General features: G+C 46.2%; 1 protein-coding gene across 1 annotated transcript; it reads right to left on the reverse strand.

The window, feature by feature from the left end:
• Positions 1-5845: 5845 nt before the first annotated feature.
• Positions 5846-12465, reverse strand: nptx2a (neuronal pentraxin 2a). Its single transcript, XM_061303895.1, has 5 exons — positions 12001-12465; positions 9888-10134; positions 9495-9739; positions 8075-8254; positions 5846-7558 (listed from the first exon to the last, which is right to left on the reverse strand). The coding sequence occupies exons 1-5, from the start codon at positions 12463-12465 to the stop codon at positions 7331-7333; spliced, it is 1365 nt and encodes a 454-aa protein (XP_061159879.1). The 3' UTR covers positions 5846-7330.
• Positions 12466-13077: the final 612 nt, after the last annotated feature.

A 13077-nucleotide genomic window follows, 5' to 3' on the forward strand; every position in this document is an offset into this window, starting at 1 on the left:
GAAGTCCGGTTTCACGTGTTAGCACGATTGTGAATTAGCATCTTTCCGCTAACTCGTTAGTCTGCCTCGTACTTCTTGTTGGTGACCGTACTTCACGGATTTCACTTATCGCGGGCCGGGTTTTGGAACCAATTATTCGCAATAAACGAAGGATTACTGTACTGACGTTGTCTACTATTTAATGAAATGTAAACAGCTGTGCGAGGAACTTTTAATTTAATTAGGGAACATTTTTGTTTGTTGATTGAATGCCGTTTGTTCTACTTTACCTAATGTGTTTTGAAAAAAAAAATTCCCCAATTAAAAGGGCCACAGCTGGTCTTTGCCTCATACCGCGTGGGCCCAAAGCAGATCATTTGAGAAATTAGGAATAGTAAAAGAAAAATGAAACAGCAGCTGGTTGTTTGGCTCTGAATGCCTTCATGGACGTATGAAGACAAAATGACAAAGCTTCTTGTCATTCCAAAAGTAAAGTGAATGGTAAACAAGTTAGATTTTTTTTGGTTTCTTTTTTTCTCCTCTATTTCAATAAAATTGTGTCACTGTAGTTATAGAGAGTGTTTAAAAGCACAAATATTCGTCCTCTGAGCGCTTCTGGTGGCCTTCTTGCTCCATTCAAATTCTTTATTTACGCAAAACGTTCAGCTGAGTGTTCCTAGCGTGAACGTCGCTCGCCATAAACACGCCACGTCGCCGCGTTCCTTTGTGCCCGCCGGCTGTCACTTTGAAGCAGCCCGAGGACCTTGACGCCAGCGTGAAAAGGCCTCGCAAACATGCGTGTACAAATTCGCGGGCTGTCTTGATATTCCACGTTTATGTTTGTGACAATGACGCCTCCGTCATCCGACGCGTTGTGTTTGTATCGGCGCTAAATCCAAACGTAATGAGCGACCGTTTAGTACGCTTCATAAGTGACGAGTGTCGCAGAGAAAGACTTTTCAACTTGGCCTCGTTGCTCAGCGCTTACATCTCAAGCAACATGCATGTAAAAAAAAAAAAAAAGAATAAAGGTTTGTTGCGCAAACAAGTCAAGTTCACACCCTCAACAAGCTGACAAGGCTGTTTGCAAGCTCGCCGTGGCTCTCGGCTGAGCTATGGCTCCCTCACAGCGCACAAATTTACAGCTTCTTATGTGAGCAACCTTGAAAGTCTCGCGAAGCCGGCGACGGCGGTGGCCCTGCTTCAAACGCTGTCGGCGCTCAATCGTGGCAACCGTAGCTCAGGTGCTTCGCCCAAATTCAGACATTCAGAAGATCTCGTGAGGGAAACGGTGGGATTCGGATGAAATGACTGTCTTCTTCTCGATGGGTGGGCAGAACAGATTTGCGGCCAAGGTTTTCACTCACTGCCATTGACGACTCTAGACGTCAGACATCTTTTTTAACTATGCTGGCACTGAATGAGTTAAAAGGCACTTTTCATTTCCCATTCTGTGGTCATCTTGTGAGCAGTCACGTTCAGAAAATGTTCCCAGTGTCTGAGCAGGAGGCATCAGAGGGTGGGCATTTATAAAAAGAAACCTTGGGAGATAAATCAGGGGGAGGCAAAATAATTAAGATCTCCAAGATGAGTACATCCCACAATCAAGCTCGTACCCAACTTGTGCCGTGTTTTGAGCGCCATAACGCAAACTCTTCTAGGAGACGCTGGGGAAATTGTTCTGCCGCTTTGTGGAATAAATTATCTGCCCTCGTTTTCCTGTTGCACTTTGATGTCTTCCCTGCTTCAAGGGACGAAAGGATTACAAAATTGGACACAGGTAGAACTTTGCCTACTTTTGCTTTGAATGGAGCGATGAGATTGGAGATTTTCATCATGCTCTTAACGACGTCTGTGAAAATGATCATTCAAAGTCGAAAGCCTTTAGCAAAATGAGACATTTGCTGGGTATTTTGCACGAGCTCACGGCGCTGTCGATCCGGGCTCCTTTTGCTCGGCTCATATCCAAAGCGCTCCTCTCGTACGCCCCCCCCCCTCCTCGCTCAAAAGGACAGATGCTTATTTACCCATCTGTCACTTCCTCTTGTGCTCCCTCTGCAACAAATGCTCATTTGAGTTTGGACCAATCACCGACTCTAACCAGGCCACCTGCTGTGCATCTTCAGCAGAAGTCATAAACGACATGTTTTGTTGCCTGAACCAAAGACGGATGGACTCAGCGGCAACAGGAAGTCCAGAAGCGTAAATAGTAAGCGGCCACAGAGGTGCTATAAATAGACAGGGAAGGGATTAAACAAAACAGCTTTATATCTCGAGGTCCATTTCCGGATGGGGGTCACGTGATCTGCTGGTGGCAGCAGAGAAGTAGGACTTAATCACAGTGGCGTGCGCGTGTTTGCCGGAGAGTGGGTCGATGGGAGGGCAGCTTCCGCTCTCGGGCTGTTGATGATTTTGTTAGCAGCCCTGGATGAACTAGATAATAGACTTGGCGCAGCCCCTGTGGGGGAGGGGGGCTACTATATCATCACATTAGATTGCACAGATAAAAGCACCACAGCCAATCACACGTGTGTGTGTGTGTGTGGGGGGGTCCTCCTGAATTGACACCTGATAATAAACCACGTTTGAATGTGGAGCCGATTTGCGGTAAACTTGAGGCGAGTTCTCTCGTCTGACTCACTTGGTCCACTTTCATAACAAGTTTTTTTTTTGCTTGCGGCGCTGGTGGGAGTGGAGTAAGTGCCGCATCATCCCCTGCTGAACTTTTCCACACAGGGACATGTCACAAAATGGCGGTCCACTCTTTTCTTCCACTCGATACTCAAATGAGCTCAATGAACTCATGATTGTTTTGTTTTTTTATGTATATTTAGACGGGCAATCCCACATCTTAAACAGAGATTCTGATTTGTTTGGCACTTTTATTTAGCTGGTTGCAATTTTCAAACTCATTTCATGGCTTCCGACTAATATCTTGCACTCCTCAGCTGCTAATCAATACAAATCGATCCAACGGCATTTGATATTCCGTTCGTGAATGGCCAGTGATTTTTCTGTCAACACGTGAGCACATTGGCAAGGTTTCATCAATCAAACGACGCATCGGTCGCTCGTCTCGGTGTGACTTTTTTGATTATGTCGGCGGCATCTGCCGCCTGTGAGCAATTTGCTTGGTGGAGCAAATATGCGCTTGCTGGCTCGCCTTCAAAAAGGATGACTCTTTCGAACAGGATTGTTCTTCATAATTGTGTTGCAGGAGCTGCTTGGCAACAAAGTTTTGCCCGCCAACACGCGAAGCCACGCGTGTGCCTCATTTAAAAGTAGCTGCGAGACAAAAGTGACGATAGGAACAGAATATTCTTTTCCCGAGAGAAGCGATGCAGGCTGAAGGCTGCGTACGTAACATCCTGAACAAAAAAAATAAAAATAATCCAATGCCTGGAAGTGACTTCTTGATGGGCTTTAATTAGCAGCTTGAGTCGCTCAACTTGTGGTCCCTTCTCAATGATGGAGCTTTGGTCCGGCGGCACCTGCATTCTCGTTTGAATTTGGGCCACTCGCACTTTCTGACCCTGCCTCGCCTTGGGCAACACTGCAGAATGTTCTAGCGTATTCGCTCTCCCGACATGCGCTTGGATGGAAATGCGCTGCCAAAGGGCCTCCGTTGAATATTTCACTAGGTAAACAATGTTTAAAAAATGAGCCATGGCGCAAGACAACAACAAATTGAGTAACATCTCTCTTAGAGCTTATTCCTGAGCTACGTTATTAAAAAAAAAAACTTGGTTGGTGTTTAAAATAAAATAAGTAACTAAAGTCCCTGTGGTGATTGGACTGAAATGAGGACCCGCTCAACTGTCAATCAAATGACACTGCCATGAATTGGAAAGGTGTTTGATGTTGAGCCATGAAAAAAATATCTTGAAAAAGCCTCGTGTGGCCACAATGTCTCTCACTGGCAGGAAAAACTGCTCTGACAAGGAGGTACTCCAAAGTGGCAGCGTCAGAGCCAAGTGCTGTTCTGCACACTGGCTGTCAAGATGGAAAAAAAAAAAATCCCCTTTTCTCATTTCTTTTATCTAGCAGTGAAAAACCGGCAAGTGCAGGAAAAAATGTTGTGGTGTAAAAACCAAGACATCTCAAGTAAAGTGCAAGAATGAAACTATAAATTGGATTGATCTCACCTGTTAACTTTTGTTTTGTGGCTGCAATGTTTCAATCGACACCTGAAAGCAAAGCACAAAAGCGTGTCTGGCACAAAAGTGTATCCGGCACAGCCACATGGCGGCCATCTTGTCTGCAATGACAACACCAATCAATCTTATTATGACACCACAAAAAACACTTTGGCTTACAAAGAGAATATTGCAGTTTGCCAAATCCAAGTTTGACGCAACTTGTCTGCATCACGTTTGTAAATCTAAAAAATAATTTAAAGAAAGACGCTGCATGAATCTTAGGTGCAGGTTTGAAATGTTTTGTTTATTGGTTGTCCTACAGCTGACATTTGCCAACATCAGCATCTGCGGAAAATGCAATCAAACGCACACACAAACACACACACACGCACGCACACACGCATACACACGTGCACACACACTCACACACACACACTTCTTGTATCGGGTTTGTGTATGAGAGGCCACAGAGAGTTGCGTCAGTTTTTTTTCTTGTTCTTTCTTTTTTTAAACAAGGCTAACAACAAACCATGGACAATTTTTTGGGTTTGGTTTATTCTTGTGGTTGCTCTCACCGGTGAGGTGCATGACACACGCATACACGATGAGATTGTGTGATAAAAACTGACTGAGCACTTTGATCTTTGTTCATCGGAATTACAGATTAATACACAGATGAAAAAAAAAATTGTGAAAAATGTTCTTCACTGAAATATTTTTTTTGAAGATATCTTTTTTTCAATGATTGCAAATGCTTGGTTGAATACCTCAAAAATTCACCTAATCAAACAACATCAAATGTCTTCTTTTGTTTTCTTCATGCAAAAACAAAAGCTGTTTCTAAAGAGGCCATTTGTCATTTTTGTCCTGCTAATGAGCAAAAACCAAGCAGGACAATTTGTTCTGTAAACAAGACAAAAAAGACAAAACAATCTTTCATGATTTTCCTTAAAGCACGACAAGGACATTCTGCGCTGTCTTGTAGGTTACTGCATCAAATTCTGCACTTAAAAGAGAAATGGATGTGCACCGACAATCAAGTTGTAATTTCATGAGAAGAACACCATGCAAAATATAAATTTCAATTTTGGTCGGGAATTGCTAATATTCATGAAAAAAAGCCTTTACCCTCACAATCCTGCAGGATATTTCTAGTAAAGGTCTCTAGCATGAATTATTTTCTTTTTTTTTCTTCAAATGTAATGTAATTCAATTACTATTCCATATTTGATATTTAAATTACAATTTTATTCTATAATTTTATTTTTAATTCTTTTCCTTTTCAATGTGTAATCTCAACCACACAAATGTGGATACAAGCATGAATGGAAGCAAACAGGGATTAAAAAGCCCATTGCTGACATTTGTATTTTATGAAAGCTTCTTGCTTTTTATCTTGCTCTTGCCTCAGATCAACCTTGAAGATTTTGTGAGCCGAGTTTGAGCAAAAACAAAATTACAAACACAAACGAAGCTGCACAAGGACACTGGGCAGCCATTATTGGCAAGCAGCAAGAATCGTCTCGCAAAGATTTGTAATGCCACGAGAGCTCCTAAGCAACATTTTATACAGTGTTAGACATGGCTTTGGCTGGAGCACAAAAACAGAAATGCAAATATGCGGGCTGCCACTGCAATTCATTTATGCACAAAGTGGTGCTAAAATCTCTGTATCCCGACCCAGACACCCCCCCCCCCCTCCTCCTCAAATAATAGCATGACTATTATTCAACATTCATAATGTCCAGACTGCTACTCATATTCAAACACAGATTGAATCGATGATGATTCGTTCCAACATTGAACAAGAAAAAACATCCACAACCACTCAGTGGTACGTTGACTTACAAGCCAATTTTTGCTTTGTCTTGTAAGCAAAAGTTTGACTTTTAGTCAAAGTCAGTACAATTAACCGTTGTGTCGCTTGCCACTTGCTGTTTACATTTACTTTAGAACAAAACACAAAACAATACTAATAATGACACCTGGTGTATTTCACCAAAGCACATCTTATGACAGTTTGCTAGCTCAACGCATATTAAACATCATTGACAGGCGATTAGAAACTCTCAAAGAACTGAAATGTTTGTCTGTTCAAGTATGAACTCATATTGCAAATTGTTTTTAATGCGTTACATTCCACTTTGAGTAGTCATTGAAACATTTTTTGGGGGGTCTGGAATGGATTAACGCCATTTCCATCCATTTCAATAGGAAACGTTTATTTGGGATCCAGGACCTAAACTCGCAAGCGCACTTGATGATGGCGGAATTACGGCTTGTCCTTCCCGCTCAATCCCTCTGGCATGACGGCGGGCGTCGGGTGCCAGCTCTCAGCTGGTTTTGGGCAGCTGTGGGCTCGTCGCCGGCATCCATGTAAAGCTGTTTGGGAAATGGCCGCCGCTCAAGGGCCAGAGAGGTATTAAGCGGAGATTGACAAGAATCAAAATGTCCTCCCTCCCTGCTAATCTTTTCTTTTTTTTTCTTTTTTTTTAACACGCAAGACATTGTCTTACATAATGTCCACGCGCTTACTTATTTGGAACGTACACGTGCATGTGCACTAAAAGAAGGCATGCGCTGTCTTTGCCAAACACCATCAGCCGGGGCTCATGCATTAAATATGGCCGTTGCTTGACAACAATAATGCCGCCGACTCTTGAACGCCTTCCCCTGGCTGGTGCGCTCTTCAAAGCGCGTACGTGCAACCTTTTCCTCGACACAGGAAGAATGTTTCCACGCGACATGAAAGGCGGCACGAACGCAGCATGAACGTACAGCATGTTGACTCAAATGAAAGAAGAGAAAAGACACTTGGCCTGATTGACGACAATCCTAAACTTGTTCATGGAAACAGATTGCAACGATCTTCTCGCTGACTCCTTCTCGCTCCGAGTCGGCATTCAGAAGCTCCACAATTGGAATGCACGGATGGAATGTCGTGATCCTTTTCCTTCTAGCTTTTCAAACATGGAAGCTTGGCCTAGCCGATTCTCAGCTTGCACACACATCTGTTTGGTGAGCAGCCCAGAATGTCAACAAGCCATCTCGTCCTCAAGTTTTCCTCCATGGTTTGGTTAAGACTGGAATGACACACGCTGAAGCCAACATGGGTTTGTATTTGACATCAGTGTCTTTGCAATGATCTAGAATACTTGGCTTTTTATTTTTTGTCTTTTCTTATTTTTTTGCAATTGCGAGGTCTCCTGGCACTAGGACTCAAAGGCGCGGTCCTCGCAGATCTCCAGCGGTGCTTTGGTGGCCCCGCCAAAGACCTCCACATTGGCGTCTATCCAAGGGACCACGTTGCCGGGCATGTACGCCGAACAGTTGGCCAGGCCTGCGATGTCGGCTGGCCGCAGAACTCGGTCCCACATGTTGAACTGGCTCAACTCGCCCACGAAGGCCTGCGTGGCATCAAAGCGACCTCCGACGATGTCCTTGGCACACGATCAGATGATGCAAGCTTTAGAAACATCGTCTGACTTCAATTCTTAGTAATGAACCAAATGTTAAGTTCGCAATATTCCTGGTAAAATATCACGTTTGTTTTATTTGTTGGCTTGAAGATGTGATTTTGTAGCGTATTAACACGTTTCGAGAATTAGTTAAATAAATAAATGAGGAGCTCAGTTGACTATGACTCTTCTTGTCTTTGATATCATTGAGCACAATCTTTGCAGCCATCTCCCTTTGAGTGCGCTTTAAAGCCAAACATCATCCAATATGAATGAAGGTCTCGCTGAAGATTATGAAAGCAAATTAGTCATCCAGTTTACCGGCTAATGAAATGACATCATGCTTTGTCCTTGCAGCAGATGAATGAGGTCATACTTAAAAGGAACATCATAGCGTGAGAAGAGTCACTTCACCCCTCTGCACTCTGCCTCGGGGGCTGGAAAATTCCTTGCACTAATACATCAACAATACCCCCCTAGGCCATCTCAAGCGCTCACCTGCTCCTGACCCAACACGATCACCCCGCCAGATTTAATTGGGTGCCAGGGGGCCAGGTTGTCCCCGGTGCCGAGCCGCTCGCCGTCCTGGTAAGCCTCCCAGAAGCCGTCTCTGGTTGTCCAGGTGATGCAGATGTGGTGCCAACGCCCGTCACTCACTGAAAGAGGAAGCTGCGCCACCTGGACGCAGGAGAGAACCAGAGTCGAGATGAGACGTGCCCGAAAGTGCTGCACCGCTGCTAACGAGGACGGCAATTAAAAGCAGCGGCTAGGGCGGCTTCAAACGACAAATTCTCCGGTCGAGTAAAATATACATGACCCAGGTGATGCGACGCGCGCAGCAACGACGGCGAGGAGCTTTCCCAGCATCACAAGCGCTACGGCCATCCGTTAGGTTAGTTCATCTATGCAATGCGTGTTGCACTCGGTTCTTCATTTTTAAATCCATACGAGAAAGTATTTTTCTTTGTTTGAGATCTTTGCCGTGCTCCAGAGCTGCAGAACGAAAACAACCAGACAGCTTTCTGGACTTTTGAGGTGCTTTTTCCGATTGCACAATTGCATAACCAACCTGACTTCGTAGAACGGACACATGACCGCCGTCGTCATATTCGCCGGCCTTCATCTATCTGTCTGATCTGTCATAGTTTCTGTCATAGTTTCTTCATCTTCTCTACATGCTCCCCCCCCCCCTCTCCAAGTCTCTGCAGACCTCGAATCTAGTTTTCCTTTTTTGGGGGTCTCGTATTCACCAGCCTTCCTCGCACCGTCTTCCTCTCATCTGTTTGACTTGAGCGCATGTATAATGCATGACAGAGGAAAAGCAGTGAGGAGAGCTGACTGACTGTACCTCAGCTTTCCCCCCCACTCCTCCAATGTAAGTAAACCAGTGGGGGAAGAACACTTTTCTTTCTCGCCGATCTAGGGAACCTTCCATATAATGCAAAAGAAAGCCAAACAGCCAAATTAAGTTTGCTTTCGGAGATCTGCCAGATCACAAAACAAAATCAAAACAGCAAACTGTACACCTGCAGCATCAGCCAATCAGGGAGCAGAGAACTGCTGAGCACTAGTGTCACCTGTGCATAAGCACTCTCAACGATTACTGGGACGCTTACATGAGTGGAGCTGCCATTTTAGCATTTACAGGAAGCGGGGGGAAAAAAACAAGATGGCCTCAAATCAGCACAGTAAATCTCTAATGAATTGCTGTTATTGCCGAGCCAATGTGGAATGTGGGTCACTTGGATGAAACGTTCTGAAGATGCTCATTAAATAATTACCGCTGAAGGTCAGAGACGCTCAAAGGTACGCACGGCGCTATACGACAAGCGCACCGAGGCACTTTTAATGAGCCGCGATGCCGCTCGTGCCGGAGGGCTTCAACGAATAAGGACAGAAGAAAAGACAACAAAGTTACCTTGTCGTTGACCAGCAGTTCGATGGGGTTGTTCCCCCACTCGATCAGCACGATCTCATTGGCCTGGCCCGGCACGCCGTACGAGAAGGGCGTTCCGATGCCGGGGCTGGCGCCAGACTTGAGCCACATGCAGACGGTGAAGGCGTACATCTCGGGGAGGCTCTTCTTGATGCGACCGTACAGGTAGTTGGTGCGCAGCGACAGGGACACCTTGAAGTCCTCAGGTGACTTGAAGGCGTTGTTGTCTGACCACAAATTGGATCCAATTACAAAGTGCAACTTCAATTCTTTCATTCCCAACTGCTCAGTGCAACACTTGTTTTCCAAATGTATTTTGAGTTGTTATCCAGGAAAACAAATACAAGAATTCACAGCTCCGTCTGCAGCGCTTACTTTTCTCTAGCTCAGCGATCCTTTCCAGAAGCGAATTGAGCGCATTGTCAGTGCGTTGGCGATGAGCCGCCGTCTCGTTGTAGAGCCGGGTCTTCTCCTCCTCCAGCTCGGCCACCTTTCCTAGCAACTGCATCTCCAGGAGGCCCAGACGTTGGCCCAGGAGCTCCCGCAGCTGCGGCGGCAAAGGGCTCAGTGCCGGAACACCTCCGGCTGACGCGTTCGCGCCGGGGAGTTGCAAACTCTGCTGCTGGAAGGCGGAATAGGTAAAAAACAATTAATGCATGTCGAGAGTCGACGTGCACCTGTGCTTGCTTGCTGACCCAGCAAACACCCACGGCTGGAATGAGTTTAAAAAAAAAAGCTGTGTGACTTGACCCAGACTTCACACCACGCTTAATAACAGACGGATTTTTGAAAATAGGACAAAAACTGCCCATGCCTGAGCTCTGATATAAATGTGTCATATTTTGGTTGACCCCGCCCATCTGGATCCTTCCCGTTCACCGAGTTTGATTAATCTTTCCTGACAAATCTGCTTTTCCTGAAAGTTAAGCATTGAAAATTAAATGCAACGAGAGAGTAAGCCGCATGTGAGCATCATCATCATCCGCACAATTGTTGATTATTTTGTGTCAACACGACGGACGCTCCGGTGCTGGACGGCCTCCAGTTTGTTCAATTAAAAGCTTCCCCGTAATCCATTGCAGACTCCAAATTTCCACACAAAGCTTCCATTCACAGCAAAGAGGATTATGAAGGAACATTTCAATATTCTTCATGCTCACAAAATTGTTAGACAAAACGCTGACATGAAACAAAATTTGCTGGAATCTGACGAGATTAATTTGATTCCCGCAAGATTGTCTAAAATCCCGTCTTGAAGCTTCGCATCCAATTTTGCATTTTCATCGATAAGCTTCGATTGCCGACAGGAGCCTCGTGATCTCATCCGTCATGAAATCTAGCAGATATGAATCGATAGATGCGTAAGCGTAATGAAATACGGTCCGCCTCTTCAATTGGATCGGCGGTCGATCTGGGCAATAAAGCTTCCAATCGAGCAAAGATGAAGAGGCAGCGATGAGGGAGGGGGAAAAAAGTGACGTTTTAGTCGTTGCAGCATTTTCAACATGGAACTGAATCAAGCAGGATGGCGAGTGTGTAGCAGATGATGAAAGATGCCTTTTCACTCGCCCATAAAGCCGAGTTGTATTTCCACCTCGGCCAGCGCTTGACTTTTCATTGACCTGTCGACCGTGGGACCTCCAAAGTCGCTTCCTGACATTGGTTGGCAACACTTTTTGATACTCGTCTGATCCAAGGCCAGTCTAGTCTTATGCCTGAATGCGTGACAACCTTCTGAATCACACGAAGCTGGCTTTGTTTCCGAGCTCGAATCCAGTGGGGCCCTCTTTGACGTCATCGCCCGCTTGTTAGCCGACGTGCGTGCGAGTGTGATGCTGCAAAATGAATTGCAGGTGTGACCATCGCAGGCGCAGCACTCAACGGCAGTAATTGCCTCGGGACCCGGGAGATGGCAAATAATGGACCATATTAATGACAAAGCAATTGCACAGCAAAGGTCCAGGCATGTGCGGCTGCACAATGATTTGATAAACAATAATTTGATAAACGATTACCTTCGATAAACCATTTACCTTTTGACATCACTTCCTTAAATATGTGAGCCATTTATTTAACAAATGTGTTTAAGACATTGCATCTACTTGCGTATGGGGGCCGCCATTTTAAGGTCCTTTCACTCTCACAAGAGTGAATTGGCTCATGTGACGTACGCTCGCCAATCCCTGCATGTTTTATTCCCGCAGAAAACCTTACAGTGACTCAATATACGTCCAAGTGCTAGCTGCCAATATTGCAACAACAAGCATGTTAGCTTCATCCAAAGATCGGAATGAAGAATTGACGGTTGTTTGTTTTTGCGTGATTGTCTGGCGACTAGTCCCAGGTGTATGCTACCTCTCGGCAGATGTCCTGTTTAGGGGCATGAGCAAAAATGGTGTGGTGGGGGGCACATTGCCCATGCTGTCTTTGGCGCTTTAGAACCACCCCTGGCTGCTCAATCACGTTTACGCAGCCACACGTGTCTTACCTCCAAGCTCTCCAAGCGCCCTTTCAAGCTTTGCATGGTCTTCCCAAGCTGGTTTATGGTCTCGCCGGGGTCACGCGGTAGGTCCCCCATGGTGTTCTTGCCCAGCTCTTTCCTCCTGGAGCCGTGACCCCGCGACTTGCCCGCCGGCGGCACCAAATCGTCGGCTGCTGCCTCACAGCGCGCAAGCTTGGAGTTGAGCTCCTTGATGGTTCCCTGCTGGCTGACGATGGTCTCCTTCTGCTGCAGGATGGTCTCACGCAGCCGGATGATGGTGTTGCGCAGCTCATCCTCCATGGGGCCGCTCACCTGCAGTCGGTTGCCCGTCGCCGCGTAGCCGCAGCCCGGCTCGGCACCCGGGGGGATGGCGTTGCATACGAAGCGGCCACCTGTGGCTGCCGCGTCCTGCGCGCTCGCTGCCGCCGCCACGCCAAACAGGCAGAGCAGCGCTACCGCTTCGGACAGCATTCTGCCGCGTGAAAGTTGGCTGGATCGGGGCGGGCGGGCTGTGGGTGGGGGGTGGCTTACTCCTGCTACAAACAACTTTTACCCTTGCCCATTCAAGTGTTTGCTGAGCTCAAAACAAAAGTGGAGCGTTGACAAATCACACATCCGCGTGCTCGGTTAAATATGACCATCTCAGCTGATTCTTCCTTCGCTGGGGGGGAAAAAAACCCAAAAGATCCAGAAATGGTTGCAGAGAAGTTGCCAGCGTGCCTGCTCGCTCCGGCATCACCCAGCGAGTGCTCACCGACACGCAATCGAGCTGCGCAGGCAGGCGGGCAGGCAGGCAGAAGGATTATGATGACGAGGATGACGATGAGGATGATGGCGAGGTGCGTGTGTGCGCGCGCGCGTTCCACGCGGCAGCCTGTGCGCCATCGTCAAGTCTCTTAGTGGAATGCATCCTCATGCTCAGGGTTGCTTTCATTCACTTTTTAATGTTAAGTACCACAAATGAAGCACACTCATCTCTCTAACAGGATTCTCAATCTAATCAATCAGAAAAATCCATCCAAAAATTCAAACAAATGGTGGCATGTGCGCAATTATGACAAGACATGTTTTTTTTGACAACTG

The sequence above is a fragment of the Syngnathus typhle genome, linkage group LG17, assembly GCF_033458585.1.
Source record: "Syngnathus typhle isolate RoL2023-S1 ecotype Sweden linkage group LG17, RoL_Styp_1.0, whole genome shotgun sequence".
Classification (NCBI taxonomy): domain Eukaryota; kingdom Metazoa; phylum Chordata; class Actinopteri; order Syngnathiformes; family Syngnathidae; genus Syngnathus; species Syngnathus typhle.